The following is a 19,507-nucleotide window of genomic DNA, read 5'->3' as shown; positions in this document are numbered from 1 at the left end:
AGGTGGGGGAATTTGAATCTGTAGGTTGTGGTGAAATTCAGAGTGGTTTCTTATGGGAGGTAGTGCAGGTGGAGAACTGGGAAGATGGTGGGCAGATATAAAAGGGCAACTTTTTACTACCCTTACAGTAGTGTGTGTGTGTGTGTGTGTGTGTGTGTGTTAATCTAACCATGCAAATTTATTCCCAAATTTAAAAAATTAAATGAAAACATGTTGTTATTGTTGTTTACAGACTTTTAATAGGGAAGGTCTTCATAAGCATGAAGAAAACTAGTAAATGTGGCTACTAAAAATGTTAAATTTTTATTTTCAAAAAACCCAATCATAAAATTAAATGACAATGTAAGGAGAAAATTTAATATATGACCAAATACTGATTTTGATACACAAAAGGGTTCTCAAAAATCACTTAGGGGATGCCTGGATGGCTCAGCGGATGAGCATCTGCCTTCGGCTCAGGGCTTGCTTGATCCCAAGGTCCTGGGATGGGGATCAAGTCCCTGCATCAGGCTCCTCACAGGTGGCCTGCTTCTCTTCCCTGTACCTATGTCTCTGCCTCTCTCTGTGTGTCTCTCATGAATAAATAAAATCTTTAAAAAACCACTTAGCATGACAACATGACTCACCGAAAAAGATAAAGGATATGGAAAGCAATTTTAAAAATATTATTGTCTACTAAGCATATGAAAAGATATTTGAACTTATTAAGGAAACAAATTTTAAGAAGATATCATTTTGCACTATCACACTAAAATAAATCCTAATAACCAACATTGGTAAGAACAAAGGGAAACAGATCCTTTCATACTGGTAAAAATATAAATTGATATAGGGTTTTTTTGAGATGTAATTTGGCAACATCTAGGTGAATTTTAAATATGCATACTTTTTGACTTGGCAATTTCTTTTCTAGAATCATATGCTGCATACTCTCACAAGCAAGATTTTATATACACAAATATGCACCACAGCATTGTTTGTTCTTATTTTGATCTATACTTTTATTATGGACTGTATACACTTCTACAGTCAGTATTATTTTCATGATAAACATCTAATAGAGGTTTTTTACCTGGTAAGTGAAATGCTCAAGGAATATACTATACTGGGTAAAAAGCACTATGTAAGCACTGCTATTATTGATACTATTAAAGTTTCCACTACAACCTGAATTAAAGTCATTCAGTAATATATTCACGCTAAAAAATGTAGATGACCTACACCAACAACCTAACCAGGAAACAATAAGGTATTTTCACACATTCACAAAAAAAGAATAAAACCTCTCAGGCTAGTGACTGTTAACTTGAAGTATCTATCAGAGTCACTTATGGGCTTTTTCTATTGGTATTTTAGGAGTAGCAGTTTTTCAAAATATGCACATCCAGAATCTCTACAGGTACGGATTCGTTGGAATGAAGCAAACTAGAATCTTAGGCAACTAGAATCTTTAGATGGTGGGTTTGGGGTTCTTTTTTTAACCTAAAATCAAGAGTCAGTCTCAACTGACTGAGCTACCCAGGCTCCTCATAAATATGATTTTTAAAAAGATTCATAATTGTTGAATCTAAGCATATGGATGATCATACGTTACTCTTTCAACTTTCTTGTTCATATGAAAATTCTTCATACTAAGAAATTGAAAAAATTACTTTAAACTTATTCTTCAATAGCACATACTGCATATTTTAATATTACTATAGCATAAAGGACTGAAAAAAGATTTTTTGATAATACGATATAATTTTTTTAGATCAACTAAATTTATTCTCACTTTTTGAAAATCTTTAAATTGAGGATTTCCTTACTAAAATGCCCCAAAAGCCCTCTTTACTCCATTGCAAAGTTCACTTGGATTCTGTCTTAAAGGTCTATGACGCTTGTGGAAAGGATGTGCAACGGATACTCTGTGACGTATGTTGTGGCATAAATAAGATAGTGCAAATGATAATCGGTTTTTTGGGTTCTTCTGAACTATTTTTATATCTTTTCCTTTAATCATTCCAGATACTTATTCAGAGACAGTAATATTATGGGCATAAATGATATTGTGAGAAGTTAAAAAAATAATTCACTGAGAAAGACTTAATATGTTGGACATATTACAATAAAATACTCCCTAGCAGAGCAAATCACTACACCTCAGAACATATTTTCTTTTAATAAATAATCTTTTCTCCAGAACAAAGATTCATTTCCCTGGTGGGAAGATTATGGAAAACTCTGCTCCAACTCAAATAACAAATCTCATAAAGGTCCCCCCACCACAAGGCCTACTACAGTGCCCAGCATACAGTAAATGTTTTGAATGTAGAATGATCCTTTGCATAAAGCCTTCTAGGAAATATCTGCATCCTCCTTCCAATTCCTGCACACTGTATGACACATAAGGGATTAGTCATATTCTACCCTGTAATATGGTTGTATATTTGTCTCATGGCGTCTAATTTATAAATTAGGAAGAACAGCATTATACAGGAAGTTAAGATACTGCTGTGCATTTTACTTGAATGATGTCTAAAGTAAGTCATTTTCACCATTAGGATTATTTCATTTCATACAATTTTTCATACATGAAATATCTCAATTTTAAGACAGCACAACACCGGTTAATGGTCAATGCCAGATTCAAAAATCATTCAGAATACACTCCTCTTGTGTTCATCTCAAATGTATCGATCCCAGACCTAAAACCTTTCACTAACTTTTCTTATACAATTTGGTAAGTTGTTATAAACTAAAATTCCTTAAAAAAAAAAATAGAACCCCAGCATGGTAAAGGAAAGCATTAAGAAAACCATATTAATGATGATGATACTAAATGCAATTAAGTATTCCGGATTAGATCCTAAAACAGAAAGGAGACTCTAGTGGGAAAACTAGTGAAATACAAATAAAGTCAATACTTGGCTAACAGTACTGTACCAATGTTAATTTCTTCCTTTTAATAAATGCACCATGGTTATGTAACATTTTAGTATTAGAGGAAGCTGGGGGAAACTATACTATTTTTGTAACTTTTCTGTAAATCTAAAATTATTTCAAAATATAAAATTTTAAAGATAACTTTAGTGGTTAAATCTGTTTAGTTTATGTCTAGACAACACTCAGGGAGTATAGGAAAAGGAAAACACCCAGATACATAATTCAAGCTTCTCAAATCTGTGACTAATCTTCCTGTCTATTCTCAGCACAGTTGGCACTCAGGGTTCTACTTGGTTTGTACAAAGCTCTACAGAATAGGACTTTTTTTCCCCCTAAAAACCTCAAAAGGAAATGGCTTGCCTTTCCCTAGGTTTTTTCTTTCTTATCATAACATAAAGCAACAGAGACTAGCACCAGCAGTGCAAGTTAAAAAAGAAACAACCCCTCAGGTTCTAATGCTAAAAGAAGAAAAGAAAATTCTGAACCATTTTATAATCCTACCAAAGGAAGCATTTAACCAACTTTTTTAGGAAATAAGCAGAGCAATGAGATTCACTAGCTACTAATTTTACTAGGATCTGGTAAAATGCACCTATATATTAAAGAAGGCAACAGTCGGAAAATATGTGCTGTAATCTGCCCTTTTTCACACCATTAGTCAAGGTTATTCTTGTTGCTACTCCCAGGTGTCTCAGGTGTCCTAGCCCACAAAACAACTCTCTGCTCTCCCCAGTTATGCAGACACAGGAAAACTATTTGATTTACCTCAAATTAGATAACAGAGAGAAACAATTTCTTCTCAAAGACACATTTCTGCTTATTTATCAGTTGCCTGCCATGAAAATTACCTGAGTATAGAATATAGAAAAAAAGATTAGATAGAAAGATATTACATGATACACATTAGTGCCATAAACACCCTTAATCTGTACTAAGTTTGAGTTAAAAAGTACTTCCAGGGAGGGTAGCCGGGTGGCTCAGAGGTTTAGCGCCGCCTTCAGCCCAGGGCATGATCCTAAAGACCCGGGATCGAGTCCCACATCAGGCTCCCTGCATGGAGCCTGCTTCTCCCTCTGCCTGTGTCTCTGCCTCTCTCTCTCATAAACAAATAAAATCTTAAAAAAAAATAAAATAAAATAAAATAAAATAAACTACTTCCAGGGAAACTCTATTATCAAAAACAGAGTATTACTGAAATGGTTTTATTTACCGTTCCACTGAATAAGAAATTTACAACAATAACACCCCGTTTGGGGAAGTGTTGAGAGGAGGTGGGAAGTACCCTCAATGCTGTTGATGAAAATTTAAATTAGTACAGCCTTTTGAGAGGGCAACTTGTTTTGTTTTTTTACCATTTTCTTCTTTTCAAAATACTCTCTCTTTCCTTGGCTTCTGTAACCAGTTCTTCTCTTCATTTTCCTCTTGCCTTTCTTGTCTTCTTTGCTGATTCTTAGCAGCTGATTTTTAAGCGTGGAGTTCTCTGTCTGACCCATTTTCTTTTTAATGAATTACACTTTCTCCCCAGATCTTATCTACTTGTGGCTTGGAGTTATCCCCGGTAGGTGACAATTGTACAAAGGTCATAACTTCTGAGTAAATTTTACTCCAAATTCTCAACAATCTGACATCATCTCTTCAACTCAATCTTCACATGTATTCTCAAAATTGCCCAGCAACCTTACCATCCCTTGCTAGTCAGTTCACTTCCCCACTCTCCAAAAATTAGGGCAGCATTTCACCTTCTGGAAATCCTCCTCAAATCTTGAATATCCTCCTCACCTCCCCACTCATTCTCTACAGAATACACTCTGTACTCCAAGGAGACTATCGAAATAAAAATTTAAAAAGACCTCCCTCAACTTTCACCACCAATTGTTCATCCCCTCTTCCACCAGCATTCCTCCTTTCTGAGGATGATGCCTTACTACCTGTGCTCTCTGGACCACAAACCTCTCTTGCCTTCTCAGGAACCTTGCATTATTATCCACCATTCTCTCATTCTTGTTCTCTCTCAATATAACGAAAGATTCTCTCATTGTAAACTGAATGATTATCAAACACAAATAGGCATATCCCTTTAATCCATCAAGTCTACTTATAGGAATTTATACAAAAGACTAGTACAAAGATTTAACAGTGAGAATAATCACCCTAGTATTTTCTAAATAGCTGAAAATTACAACCTATAAAATAACAGAAGATTAGATACACTGTAATACATCTATACTATGACCTACTACAGAGCTATTAAAACTGTTAACTTTTTTCCCCACATGGAAACACAATTTATAGTCAAGCAAAAATAGGCAGCTTCAAAACAGTACAAATTTCAGGAGCCCATTTTTGTAAGAAAGAAACATAATACATATTTATAAGTTCCAAATAACACTCTGGTTACTAAAATGTTAAACAGACTGGGTGAACAGGATTACAAGTGGTTTTTATTTTCTTCTTTTTACTTCTCTATAATTTCAGATTTAGCACACACACACACACAAAAAAAAAAAACCCACAAATACATACACATACACACACACACATATATAATTGAACAAAGACTCTATTGCACTGACAGAAAAATCTAAATACTGAGCAAAGAGAAGTACAGTATTGAGGAGTACAAAAACTGAAATGAGAGGATAAAATATGCAATTATCATTAATTTACTTTAAATTAAAACATTATTTGAGACAAAATGCTTTTGATATTTAATAAACTTTTCGCATTTCTTTTGAGTTGTGATAAAACCTACCCCTGAATCATAAAAAAAATAAAAAATAAAAATAAAAATTGACACCTGGGTGGCTCACCAGTTGAGCATGTCTGCTTCGGCTCAGGGTGTAATCCTGGAGCACTGGAATCGAGTCCTGCATCAGGCTCCCTGCATGGAGCCTGCTTCTCCCTCTGCCTATGTCTCTGCCTCTCTCATGAATAAATAATATCTTTAAAAAAAACAAACAAACCTACCCTGATGTTGGGGGGGCAACTTTCACATAAAGCCAAGAAGTGAAATAAGGTCCTCGTCTACAGGAGACTAGATAAAGATGAACAAACTTTAATATAGTCCTATAAAGGAATACTGTCCATCAGTTAAAAGGAACAAGTTATTGATATATACAATATGGATAGTTCTCAAAAACATGCTGAAGAAAAAGGCTTACACAAAGAAAATGCTACATGACTCCATTTAAATGAAGTTCTAGAACAGGATAAACTAATATACAATGAGGAAAAAAATCAGAATTAAGGGTGAGAGAGTTGACTGGGAAGGGCAAGTAGGAAGTTCTGGGATGACATTAATGTTCAACAACATGATGGGTTTGCACTACACAGGTGCATGCATTTATCAAAATTCAAAACTTATTCAATGGTTCCCTAGGACTTGTGCCTATTAGAATTCTAGGTGATATGCATGCTGAAATGTCTAGGGGTGATCTCTATTGATGTCTGCAACTTACCCCACAAGCATCGATCCCCCTCCCCCCATTAAAAAGGTCTTAATAGAAGCATAGACAGAGAATGCCATGTAACTTTAAAAACTATAGAAGCATTATGGTGGGCATAATTCCCTCAACTTTTCTCTATATCCGAAAATCCTCATAACAAAATGTTGGAAAAATTTAACTCTCCTAGTTTTTCAGTTACCAAATGATTCAACAACTTGGGAGTAATCTCTCAAATAGCAGAAAACATTCCATCTTTCACTAGAAGACACTAGAAGATTTTTAGTAATCAGTTGACATTTTTGTAAGTTCACAAGCACTTCTACAAGTTGACAAATATGGCTGCTTTCTTGGAAACTTCATTTATATGCCATCTTTGCACAATGTATCCTTAATTTATTAAAGGTGACATTATAAAGAGATAAGAGCTATATCTATGTCATAGCCAATTACGGAAACAATTACATATACCTTGATACTAACTATTGAAAATAGTGGTATGAAAAGGCACAGGATATAGGTCAAAACAGCCAAATATTCATCAATTTTTTCCTAAAGGACTCAGAAAATAATAACCATGTTTAATTGCTAATTTATAATACAATAACTTTCCTAACTAAAAACTTCTTAGGGGGGATCCCTGGGTGGCGCAGCGGTTTGGCGCCTGCCTTTGGCCCAGGGCGCGATCCTGGAGACCCGGGATCGAATCCCACATCGGGCTCCCGGTGCATGGAGCCTGCTTGTGTCTCTGCCTCTCTCTCTCTATCATAAATAAAAAATAAAAAATAATTTAAAAAAAATAAAAAAATAAAATAAATAAAAACTTCTTAGGAAACATAACTATGAAAATTGTTTGTCTTCTAATCATAACAAAATCTTGTTTATATTGATCTTTAAAATATTTTTAAATCTTTGCAAAAGAAAATGACATGAGGGCCTCAGAGAAATCCTTACTAATAAAGGGTATATCATTCTATAGATGATAAAGATCAGCTACAGAAAATACAATAAAATAACCTACAAGAAAAAATTGAATACTTCATAAATTTGATATGGGTAAGTTATTTTCTGACTATAATCTTTCCATAGATTTTATATAGTACATATTACTATATATATGTATCGATGTTTATGAAGTTGCATATACAGAAAATCTATATATATATACACTACACTTTAGTGATTTAAGGACTTTTCAAGAGTCATTCTACATTTGATTTTTTAATAATTCTATATTTAATTTTTGTCTTGCACAGACACTGAACCTACCCCCAAGTAAGATGTAACTATACCATATAATACAGTCTACCACAGTAATTCCCTATCCCCAAATATTCTCTATCATTTACATTGAGAAGTCTAAGGAAGGTTCACATATATTGTAAAAAAATTCCTTCAACAAATATTTATCAAAGCTTTTATCAGCCAAGCATGAGAACAGACACTGGACATACAATGCCAAATAAATCACATGATCCCAGCCCTCAGAGAACCTACAAAATATTGGTAGGGGAGGGGTATTAGAGACAGCAAATAAGTAAACAAACAAATATCTAAGTATGTGTTTATGATTAGAACTATGAAAGAAAGTTACAAGATGGAATTGGGGAAAAGAGAGAGAACCCACTTATGGTTATCAGGATAGACCTCTCTGAGGAGAGGATATTTAAGCCCAGCTCTAATGACCAAGCACTAGCCAGCTTTGCAAACAGCAGAGGGAAGAGTATCCCTTCAGAAGTCATAGCACGTAAAAAGGCCCAAAAGGAAGAGAAGTTCAGTTGGTTGAAGTAACCAAAAGTCCAGTGATGTAACTATGGCACAAATTGAAGACAAAGGTAGAATTAGTTTCAGCGAGGCCTTAGTAAGAATGTTGGATTTCATTCTAAGTATAAAAGAAGATCATTGAAGGGTATTAAAAGGGGGGAAGGACTGGCAGCTCCGGTGGCGCAGCGGTTTAGTGCCGCCTGCAGCCCGAGGTGTGATCCTGGACCGGGATCAAGTCCCATGTCAGGCTCCCTGCATAGAGCCTGCTTCTCCCTCTGCCTGTGTCTCTGCCTCTCTCTCTCTCTCTGTGTCTCTATGAATAAATAAAATATTTTTTAAAAAGGGGGGGGAAGGACACAAACAGATGGACACCTTCTACTTTGTGGAGAAAGAGTTGTAAAGGGCAAGAATAGAAGCTAAAGTAGTAATACAGACAAAAGAGAAAAAAAAACAGTGTGAACTAGGAAGTGGAAAGGTCTGAGATATTCTGACAGTAGAATTGGTAAGATTTGCTCATAAGGCAAGGGGGAGGGAGACAGTACAAGCAACTATATACAGGATGGTGCCATTAAGGTGACAAAGAGTAAAACAAGTTTGGTCATGGTGGTATGGGGAAGGTTTAGCAGGGAATCAGGAACAATGTAGATATAGTATCTTTTTTTTTTTTTTTATTGGAGTTCAATTTGCCAACATATAGCATAATACCCAGTGCTCATCCCGCCAAGTGCTCCCCTCAGTGCCCATCACCCAGTCACCCCAACCCCCCCACCCACCTCCCTTTCCACCACCCCTTGTTCGTTTCCCAGAGTTAGGTGTCTCTCAGACATGGTATCTCTGAGATGCTTGTGGGACAGCCAAGAGGATATGATGATTAGGCAGCTAGACTTAGGTTAGGGGATGGGATTTAGGGGCATATCAGTCAAGTTCCTTAAACTGACCTGGATGTCTATAAAATACAAACAATAGAGCCACCATCCAGATATTCTGCATCAGAATGACCATGTGCACATGCACATTTTTAACAATTCAAGTGATTCTGACTTCAAATGGAGTCTGAGAACCACTTATGTAAATAGATTTTAATGTTATATAGTTCATCACCTAGGGGAAAGAACTCTGAAAAAAGCAATAAGCAATAAGAAAATGGTTTGACTAATAAATTGACAGTTATCTAATCTACTCCAGTCATACTGCATTATAGAGGAAACACTGTTCTAATTAGCCATTCTTTCTAATGACATTTACTGAAGACCATTCTGAAGGTGAATAATTTTTAACTTCATAAATATTTGCTTACAAAATATACACGAAATACTCACAAATGAGTAAATCAAGGTTCAGAAAGGTAGTCCTGCCCAAAGAACTTGTAATCAAGAAGAGCCAAAATTCACAAATCAAAAATAACACCAATTCCAATCTGCTTTCCACAACACAAATATACCACAAACCTCATGACTACAAAGCTTACCATCTGTCACATGTCATGTGCAAAAATGATTACAGTTGACCCTTGAACAACACAGGCTTGAAGTACACAGGTCCACTAACAGGCAGATTTTTCTTGATAATACAGCACAGAACGATAAATGTATTTATTCTCTCTTATGTTTTTCTTTTTTTTTTTAAGATGTATTTATTTATTTATTTATGATAGACACAGAGAGAGAGAGAGAGAGAGAGGCAGACACACAGGAGGAGGGAGAAGCAGACTCCATGCTGGGAGCCCGACGTGGGACTCGATCCTGGGACTCCAGGATCGCGCCCTGGGCCAAAGGCAGGCACCAAACCACTGAGACACCCAGGGATCCCTATTCTCTCTTATGATTTTAACACTCTTTTCTCTAGCTCACTTGATGATAACACAGTATACAATACATATTTAAAATGTGTATTACTTGACTGTTTATGTACAGTCAACAGTAGCCTTGTTAGTAGCCAAGTTTTGGGGGGGGAGTCAAAAGTTGCAGGTGGAATTTTCAATTGAGTGAAGGTTGGTGCCCCTAACTGCCATGTTGTTCAAGGGTCAACTGTATAGCAAGAAAAAAATGGGGTGAGTGCCCTACGAGAAACAGAAGGGACAGTGAAAGTAAGAAGGAAAAAATTACTTCACTACTCAAATGTTTTATAATTGCAGAAACTATAAATTCTACCTTTCAAAGTATTCACAAAAGCTACTAATAGCAAAAGCATTTTATTCCTATAGAAAAAGCGCCAAGACTCTACCTAACATACTACCTCTTCACAGGCTGTGTGTCTTTAATTTAAGAACAAACACTACCTATACAGTGGCTACCGGCAATTTCTCTGCCGAAGGTCACAAAACAAGTCATACGTACGGCTGACCTCAGGTGTCCTCAGTAAAATGAGAACACAGCATTTGGAATAAAGAACCTATACACTTCATAGTCACTATCCTTGACAGTTATTATGGGAAGAACATACAAGTAATAATCTATAGGGGCACCTGGGTGGCTCAGCGGTTGAGCATCTACCTTCAACTCATGTCTTGATCCCAGGATCCAGGATCAAGTCCCACATCGGGCTCCTTGTAGGGAGCCTACTTCTCCCTCTGCCTGTGTCTCTGCCTCTCACAATCTGTATCTCTCATGAATAAATAAATAAAATCTTCTAAAAAATAATAATAATCTATAACTGTCAGAGATTTTATTTTTTACATGGAATGTTGGATTTTGCCTCAAGTGTATGCTTCCAACTCTCTGCCTCAATAGTGTACTAGAAGTAGTAATGTTTCTGAAAATGTTGACAAATCAGGGGCGCCTGGGTGGCTTAGTTGGTTAAGCATCTGCCTTCAGCTCAGGTCATGATCCTGGCATCCTGGGATCAAGTCCCATGTAGCTCCCTGCTCAGCAAGAAGTCTGCTTCTCCCTCTGCCACTCCTCGCCCCTGCTCGTGCTCTCTTAGACGAATAAAATCTTTTAAAAATAAATGAAAATGGGGATCCCTGGGTGGCGCAGCGGTTCAGCGCCTGCCTTTGGCCCAGGGCGTGATCCTGGAGACCCGGGATCGAGTCCCACGTCGGGCTCCCGGTGCGTGGAGCCTGCTTCTCCCTCTGCCTGTGTCTCTGCCTCTCTGTGTGTGTGTGTGTGTGTGTGTGTGTGTGTGTGTGAGACTATCGTAGATTTAAAAAAAATAAAATAATAAATGAAAATGTTGACAGATCATCTTTGCTGACTGCCCCTAGACTAGAATCAGTCCTGACTATAAATTCAGGGTCACTCTGTACTTACCTTTTCCTAACAGTTCTAATGCTTATAAATTGTTCCTTACCCCCAAGCTACAGTGGCAAAGTTTTGCCTTTGAAGGCAAAACCTGTGTCTTACACATTTCCAATCAGTCAGTATCTGAGTAGTTACTATGTGCCTGGAACTGATCTAGGTCTTTGCGACAACAGAGCAGTGAACCAAATAAAGTCTCCGCCCTCCTCAGAGCTAATACTCCAATGAGACAGAGATACTAATATATATACATATATATATATATATATATACACACACACACACACACACACACAATTATAGTGATAAGGGATTTAAAAAAAGGAGTGAAGAAGAGCTAGAAAATATTGTAGGAGCTGGAGGGTTGCTATGTTACATAGGGTTATCAGGGAGAGCCTCATATAAAACTAAAATCTGAGTAAATGGAGCAAGTCACATAGATACCTGGGGGTGGAGGGTTGCTGGGGGGTGCGGCAGCAAGTGCCAAAGCCCTGAGGCAGAAACATTAGCTACTATGTGGGAAAGATTCTAAGACAAGGAAGGGGGCATAATAGACACACATGGCAGGGGAGGCTCTGAAAGCAGAAGAGTGCCGTGATCTGACTTGTTTTAATTTATTTTAAAGATTTATTTATTTATTTATTTATGATAGACAGAGAGAGAGAGAGAGAGAGAGAGAGAGGCAGAGACACAGGCAGAGGGAGAAGCAGGCTCCACACTGGGAGCCCGATGCGGGATTCGATCCCAGGACTCCAGGATGGCACCCTGGGCCAAAGGCAGGCGCTAAACCGCTGAGCCACCCAGGGGATCCCTGATCTGACTTGTTTTAAAGAATCACTCAGACTTTGCTAAGAGAAATAGAGAATAAAGAATAAAAGAAGTGAATCTCATTAAAATCCTGCAATAATCCAGGGAAGCCATAATGGTGGGTTGAAACAAACGAGTGATAATGATTAGCTAGATTTTAGTTAGGTTTTGAAAAGAGAAACCACAAGATTTGATGAACTGGATGTGAAAGGAGAGGAAGATGAATCAAGGAGATATTTTAAAGGATTAGGAAGAGCAGACTTGGCATTAACTGAGACAAGAAAAGTCAGAGAGGCAATTTTCCTAGAATCTAGCAAATCGTCCAGTACATAGTAGACCCTCAAATATTTGTGAATTAAATTTAACTGAATGAACTCCCAAAATGAAACAGTAAACTCGATGTATTGCTTTCTATTTGCTCTAATTTCCCTTAGTAATGTTTGCTAATTACACAAGGACTTAGCCAGTAACACAGTTCACGTGCTTGCAAGGAAACCTTACACCACCACACAGCGAGTAATCCTGACATATCAAGTACTAGTTGCGCTTTCAAATTTACAATCCTCCTAGATTTAAGAGAAATCTGCTATGAAAGCTCTGGGACAGCCTGAGGATTCTTACACCCGAAGTAATTAACCTGTTCCTTAATGATGTCATGTTCCTGGAAGGTAGAGCAGTGCAAACAGAACCACCTAAGCCAGAACTAATTGAAAACTTTAACACTTCATGATAAATTTTCAGAATGGGACAAGACTGAACAAGTCCCCTAAAAAAAAAAAAAAAGTCATCAGTCATCAGCATTTTCTTAAATGTCTTTTTTTTTTTTTTTTTTTTTTACCTCCAGCAAGAAGTCCCTTCCAAACAAGTTTAATGAAAAACTAAAATCTGCTTGAGAATGTGAAATTTCGCACATCTTCCCCCAAGCTGGCACTTTTCCTGCCAATCGGTGAAAAGGAGCTGCACACGGGAAAGCACTGGGCATCCTCACGTTGGCACTTGTTAGGCGTACTCCCAGACTTTCTAATCCAGCCCCCTTACTATATAGCTCCATGAAGAACCACCAAGGTAACAGAAACAAATTAGAAGGAATTCTCCTAAAATAAAAAAAGTGATCATCCTTTCCTCCCTTGCGGTTACTTAAAAAACTTAATTGAAGCTTAAAAAAATAAAAAAAATAATTAACCGACGTCTAAGTATCCTCTTTCTTCCACATCCCCGAATGCCCCACCCTAACCTAATGTGTCAAAAAAAAAAAAAAATGTGCGTACAACTTCCACTGAAAATACAGCGTAAAAACGTAGATCATTGGGAGAAGCGGATCGTGCTGGATTCAGCAACAGGCAGGACTTCCTTTTTTCCTATCAGTACACGGCCTTGAACCAATCCAAACAAATCTGAAATGCCAGCCAGATTCCCCGTATCACCACCCCCCCCCCGGCCCCCCAAGCTGGCCTGCAAACACAGCAGCCACTGCCCGCACAGCCCAGCAGAAAAGAACCAGCGGGAAGAAAACAAACAAACAAACAAACAAACAAGAAAACAAACCCCAGTGCGTTTTCGAGGCAGGAGGGTTAGGAGGCAGGATTCGCACCCGCACCCCCGCCCCCGCCCCCGCCAGTCCTCCCGAGGCCGGGCCGAGCCGAGCATGCACGCCCCCCGGGCCCCGGGGCCCCGCACGCGGCGGAGGGCAGGCGAGGTGCGGGGGGCGGGGGGGGGCGGGGGGGCGGGGGGGGGCGGGGGGGCCGGGGGGGCAGGGCAGGGCTGCCCGGGCGCCGCCGGGGACGGGGCGCAGGAGGAGCGCGGCGGGCCTCGGGAGCGGCAGGAGTGCGCGGCGCCTGCCACAACCTGGAGGGCCGGGAGCCGCGCTGGGCTCCGCTCCCCGCTCCCCGCTCCCCGCTCCCCGCTCCCCGGCCGGACGGGCTGGAGGGGCTGCGGGTTCAAGACCCCCCCCCGCCACCACCGCCCCGTAACAGGGTGGGGCCCGCGGGGGCGCCAGGTAGGTGGGGGCTGCTGCGGGCCGTCACCCTCCCGAGGGGAGCGTGGGCAGGGAGCGTGGGAGCGGGTGGGCGGCGGGCCCCGCGGGGGGGGGGGGGGGAGGGGAGGGGAGGCAGCGAGGGCGCGTGCGCGACCCCGGCCCGGACCCCGCAGGCTCGAGCGGCCGCCGGACTCCGGAGCCCCGCGCGGCGCTCCCCGGCCCGCGCCCTCCCCGCCCCCACACTCACCATGTAGAGGGTGAAGGGCAGGCCGAGCAGAAAGAGCCACAGGTAGAGGTGCAGCGCGTTGACGAAGGTGGCCTGGTGCGGGTCGTAGTACCAGCCCCCGCTGAGCGCGGCCCACACCCCCTGCCGGAGGATCTGCAGCGTCTGCGACCCCATCCCCACCCGCCGCCGCCGCCGCCGCCGCCGCGCCCGCCGCCGTCCCCGGCCCCGGCCCCGGCCCCGGCCCCGTCCCCGCCCCGGCCCCAGCTCGGCCTCGCGGAGCGGGAGCCCGCAGCTGCCCCGTCTATCCCCCTCCGGAGCTCCGGCGGTCGCTAGGGCTGCTGCAGGAGGAGGAGGAGGAGGAGGAGGAGGAGACCGAGGAGGCGGCGAGCGGCGGGGCGGAGGACAGCGGAGGAGAGGAGGAGACCAGCCTCCACAGCGCCGCCGCCATCTTGTCTCCTAACACCGGGCGCCGGAGCCAGGGCCCCGCGGCCCGCCGCCGCCGCCGCCGCCGCCGCGACCCCCGCCGGACACCAGCCCGGGGCCCGGAGGACAGGGAAGCCGCGCGCCCGCGACCGAGCCGGAGCAGGCCGCGCCCCCTCCAGCCCCTCCTCCCCAGCCCCTCCCCTCCCCTCCCCCTCCCCCCGCGGGTGCGCGCAGCGCCTCGGCCCCCGCGAGCGCCTCCTGCCGGCGCCCTGGAGAAGCGCGCGCGGACCGCACGGGGCGGCGGGGGGGGGAGGGGGAGGGGGAGGGGGAGGGGAGGGGGCGGGGACGCTCCTTTCTGAGTCGAGTAAACCAGCCTGCCGCGTGCCCTGACCGGCCCCCAACCCCGGGACAGCTCGAACCCTGTCCTGAGAACCTTGATCCGCATCCTCCCTGGCTGACCCCTGATCTTTTGTGAACCTTGATCAGCACATCCTCCCTGGCTGACCTCCCTGGCTGACCTCTGACCTTTTGTGAAACTTGATCCGCATCCTCCCTGGCTGACCTCCCTGGCTGACCCCTGATCTTTTGTGAACCTTGATCAGCACATCCTCCCTGGCTGACCTCCCTGGCTGACCTCTGACCTTTTGTGAAACTTGATCAGCATCCTCCCTGGCTGACCCCTGACCTTTTGTGAACCTTGATCAGCACATCCTCCCTGGCTGACCTCCCTGGCTGACCCCTGACCTTTTGTGAACCTTGATCAGCATCCTCCCTGGCCGACCGTGATCAGCAGCCTCACTGGCTGACCCCTGACCTTTTGTGGGGTTTCACAAAACACCTGGGGACGGCGAGCCTAATATCTGCGATGCTTCTGGAAGGCCCGGGAGAATCCGACACAGCCGGTGACTAACGAAAAGTGACAAGTGTGCCCAATCTGACGGAGAACAAGAACCGTATTGGCTTGGGCCTTGGAGGGAGGGTGAGAAACCTAGCATCGCCAGAATCGCCAGGATCGGAGGGATGTACTGCTCCCAAAGACAGGTAAATGAATGCCAACTTCGAGACATGTAACAGGATGGGGTAGACCGGTTTAGCATTTTACACGGTGATTTTATATCTTAAGGCGCTGTCATGTAGCTGTCTTTATGAATGGACCAATCTAAACAGCCTCGAAAGATTAACTGTGACTCCACCCCAAGTCACAGTTAGTGTCTCGCGGTTCTCTTTTTAATACTGCTGTAAAGACTGGGAATCGTTGCTGGCTCTTTGTCATGTTTATAAGGCATGTCTGATCTCATCGAATGAAATTCCTTTTTTTCTCCTTTTGAAGTTTGAGTTTATTATGTCAATAAAAGTATTCTATCTTCCTGGATGAAAGCTGCTATTAATTAATGGAAAGAAGAAAAAAAAAAGCTATAAAGCCAAAAGAAATTGGTGCTATTTTAAAAAGGGTATTGGAAAACCATGCAGTGCCTCCCAGTGCCATCCCACTTTACAACGCAAACGTTTTCAGACCCTTTTCATTTGACCCACGCACCACTCAGGTAAGGGCAGCATAGAGGCTTTTATCTTATGGCTGAGGAAACCGAAGTGCAGAGGAAGTAAGTGATTGCACACGTTCTCGTAAGTAATAGTGGCTGAGAAGACCTCTGAAACCAACAGTCATTCTAACTGCACTGACTGGAGTTAGTTAATTTCTTAGCATCCTCCCTACCTTACCCATTCAGACAAGAATTTGAACTGATCAACGCGCTGCTCGGCAGCTTTTGGTTACCAGTGCCAGTTTAAACGTTATGACCAGTTGTTCTCAAGGTGTAGTACCAGGAGCAATTGCGTCAACATCACCTGAGAACTTTGTTAGAAATGCAAATTCTCAGGCACCACTCCAGTGCAACTCCAGATGTGGGACCTAGCGATCTGTTTTAACAAGCCCTTCAGAAGATTCCAATGTTCCTTTTTTTTTTTTTTTTTAAGGTTATTTATTCACAAGAGACACTGAGAGAGGCAGACATAGAGGGAGAAGCAGGCTCCCTGTGGGGAACCTGATGCAGGACTCCATCCTAGGCCCCAGGATCATGACCTGAGCTGAAAGCAAATGCTCAACCACTGATCTACCCAGGTGCCCCTCCAATGTACCTTAAAGGTTGAAAATACCATTGTAGAAAACTATCCCCGGCCTTGATTAGTTTATTTCCTTATAACCACAAAGCCATCAGATTCCAAGTACCTTCAAATTGTGAGACACGAATAAACACTGGCCAAAATATACTTAAATATGTGAGTATGTCTAGGGTCCCTGGATGTCTCAGTGGGTAAAGCCTCTGCCTTCAGCTAGGGTCATGATCCCAGGGTCCCGGGTCCTGGATGAGTTCCACATGGGGCTCCCTGCTCAGCAGGGAATCTGCTTCTTCCTCTGCCCTCCTCCTCTGCTCCAATGTGCCTGTGCATGTGCTCTCTCTCTCATAAAAAGTAAATAAAAATCTTAAAAAAAAAAAAAAATATATATATATATATATATATATATATGAGTATGTCTGAAAGCACGATCAAGTTTAAATAATGTAACTTTAAATTTAAAATAGTGGCCTTGGGCAGCTGGGTGGCTCAGCGGTTTAACGCCGCCTTCAGCCCAGGATGTGATCCTGGAGTCCTGGGATCGAGTCCCGTGTCAGGCTCCCTGCATGGAGCCTGCTTCTCCCTCTGCCTGTGTCTCTGCCTCTGTGTGTATGTGTGTATCTCTCATGAATAAATAAACAAAATCTTTAAAAAAAAAACAACTTAAAAAAATAAAATAGTGGCCTTGAGGCTTGGTCTTAAACACAAGGTATTGTCAAGGATTCATTTGTTCCACCTAGAAGAGACAGGAAAGCTCTCTGAGCAGGTTTTGGAAGTGATCCCCAAGCTCTTCCACCCAAACAAAGATGTAAACAAGGATAAAATTCCAATACCACATCAGTTTCCACACCAGCAAATATCTGCTTTAGTTTAATGTAAAAGGATTAACTGTAATAAGGGTGAGGTAGACTGGAAGAAGTGGAGACCAGATCTAGATACCTCATGGAATCGGAGGCAGACCCAGCTGGCGTGATGAGCAAGCAGCCAGAAGACAGTATCTGGAGGGTGTGGAATGGGTAGTAGCCAGGAAGGCAGCCAACACGAGGCTGGTTCAACACAGAGAATGCAAATGTTATAAGCCAGTGGGCAGCTGGAACACAACCTTGGGAAGTCCAGGAGCAGACAAAAATGAGGAAATCATGGCAAGCATTAAGAAAACATGTTGCTTGTAGCAAAGCCTCCGCTTCAGTGCTGTCTTCCAGGTCTGGATTCCTCTCCCTATGGAACTGATGGAAGAATTCAGGTCCTTGAGATAATGTGCTGGGTAAGTTTGCAGGGCAAGGTCTTGGGCTCAGGGCTAAATCACAAGTATCCAAAGGGCAGATCTGATAGACAGAGGGAGACTTAGAAACAAAGCAGGAATTTAATGCCTAGAACTGAGACCCAATTTCACATTGATCACAGTTGCCTTGTTTTGAGGTTCCATAGAGTTAATACAGAACTCTAATTTCCTTCTAATATGGCTGGGACTGATCCAGGAGCCTAGAGATGTGAGTCCAGTGATACCAACCACTGAGTAAAAGGGGGTGAACAGAATAAGCAGGCCCCGAAGGTAGAAAAAGCAGCTATGGACTACGTTTTTTCGGCTCTGGATTGGTAAGTGCATTTTAGAAAAATGCTAATTAAGTTAGCACTTGAAAGAATTCAGCAAAATGGATGACCTTTTTGAAAGACTGACTCAGTCTTTGGACTGGGGACCAAAGGGGAGAACCCTACAATGCTTTTTATCTGTAGCTTTCGAAATGTTTATGAATGCTGCCACAATAAGATTTCTATTTAATAGACAGAAAGCCAAGGCACTGAGAGGTTAAATGGTTTGCCCAAAGATAATATACCTTAAAATAGAAGAACAGGACAAAAACTAAGGAATCTAATTTGCTAAGTGTTAGTCCTCTGAGCCCTGCATAAAAGCTATTAATAATGTTACACTTAGCATGTCAAAGTTAGCAGCAATGACATACTACGAAACCACCGCCTGACATTTGCTCATCTTTCAGCTAATTCTATTAAGATTATACTTCCTCACTACTTCATGGGCCCCTTGAGGACTGGGAATGCTCTAACAGCAGGTATTCCCCTCCTGCCTTAAAGGAACAAAGCTGAGTGTGCAAAGCCACCTTAAAAAAAAAAAAGATTTTATTTATTTGATAGAGAAGAGAGAGAATGAGCAGGGCGAGGGGCAGAGGGAAAGGGAGAAGCAGACTCCCTACTGAGCAGGCAGCCAACCACAGTGCTTGATCCTGGGACTCCAGGATGGTCACCTGAGCCAAAGGTAGACGCTTATCTGACTGAGCTACCCAGGCACCCTTGTGCAAAGCTTTCTAATAACCCCCACCCAAGCCCACCTTGAAGAAGAGGTGAACAAACTGGCAGTTCTGGTCAGTTTATACGGCAATAATTATGTACTTTGGACATTACAGCCCACGTCCTGCCAACAACCTAAATGCAGCAGTTATCCTTGTTTTCTCCCTCAACCCAAACCAGCCCTTTTTATTTATTTCTCTTAGTGAAACCACTATTTTCCAACTAGCTCAGACTTGAAACCTAATATACCTTCCCCCACGGTCTAGTTTCCTGCAGTCTCTCCTGCATA

The 19,507-nt window shown here is 42.3% G+C and overlaps 1 protein-coding gene across 14 annotated transcripts in view; it reads right to left on the bottom strand.

Moving 5' to 3' along the window:
* PCNX1 (pecanex 1) overlaps window positions 1-14,567 on the bottom strand; it is a 163,255-nt gene extending 148,688 nt beyond the window's left edge. For 8 of the 14 annotated variants that reach the window (XM_035719475.2, XM_035719481.2, XM_049113321.1 and 5 more), the window contains exon 1: window positions 14,398-14,567. In XM_035719475.2, coding sequence (XP_035575368.2) covers window positions 14,398-14,550 — 153 coding nt within the window. In that variant the 5' untranslated portion in view covers window positions 14,551-14,567. The remainder of the gene's footprint in view (window positions 1-14,397) is intronic. The other 6 variants (XM_049113326.1, XM_049113327.1, XM_049113328.1 and 3 more) reach the window with 1 other exon arrangement.
* Between the last annotated feature and the right edge of the window lie 4,940 nt (window positions 14,568-19,507).

Source organism: Canis lupus, chromosome 8 (assembly GCF_003254725.2).
Source record: "Canis lupus dingo isolate Sandy chromosome 8, ASM325472v2, whole genome shotgun sequence".
Lineage (NCBI taxonomy): Eukaryota > Metazoa > Chordata > Mammalia > Carnivora > Canidae > Canis > Canis lupus.
This window is presented reverse-complemented; position numbering and strand designations above follow the sequence as displayed.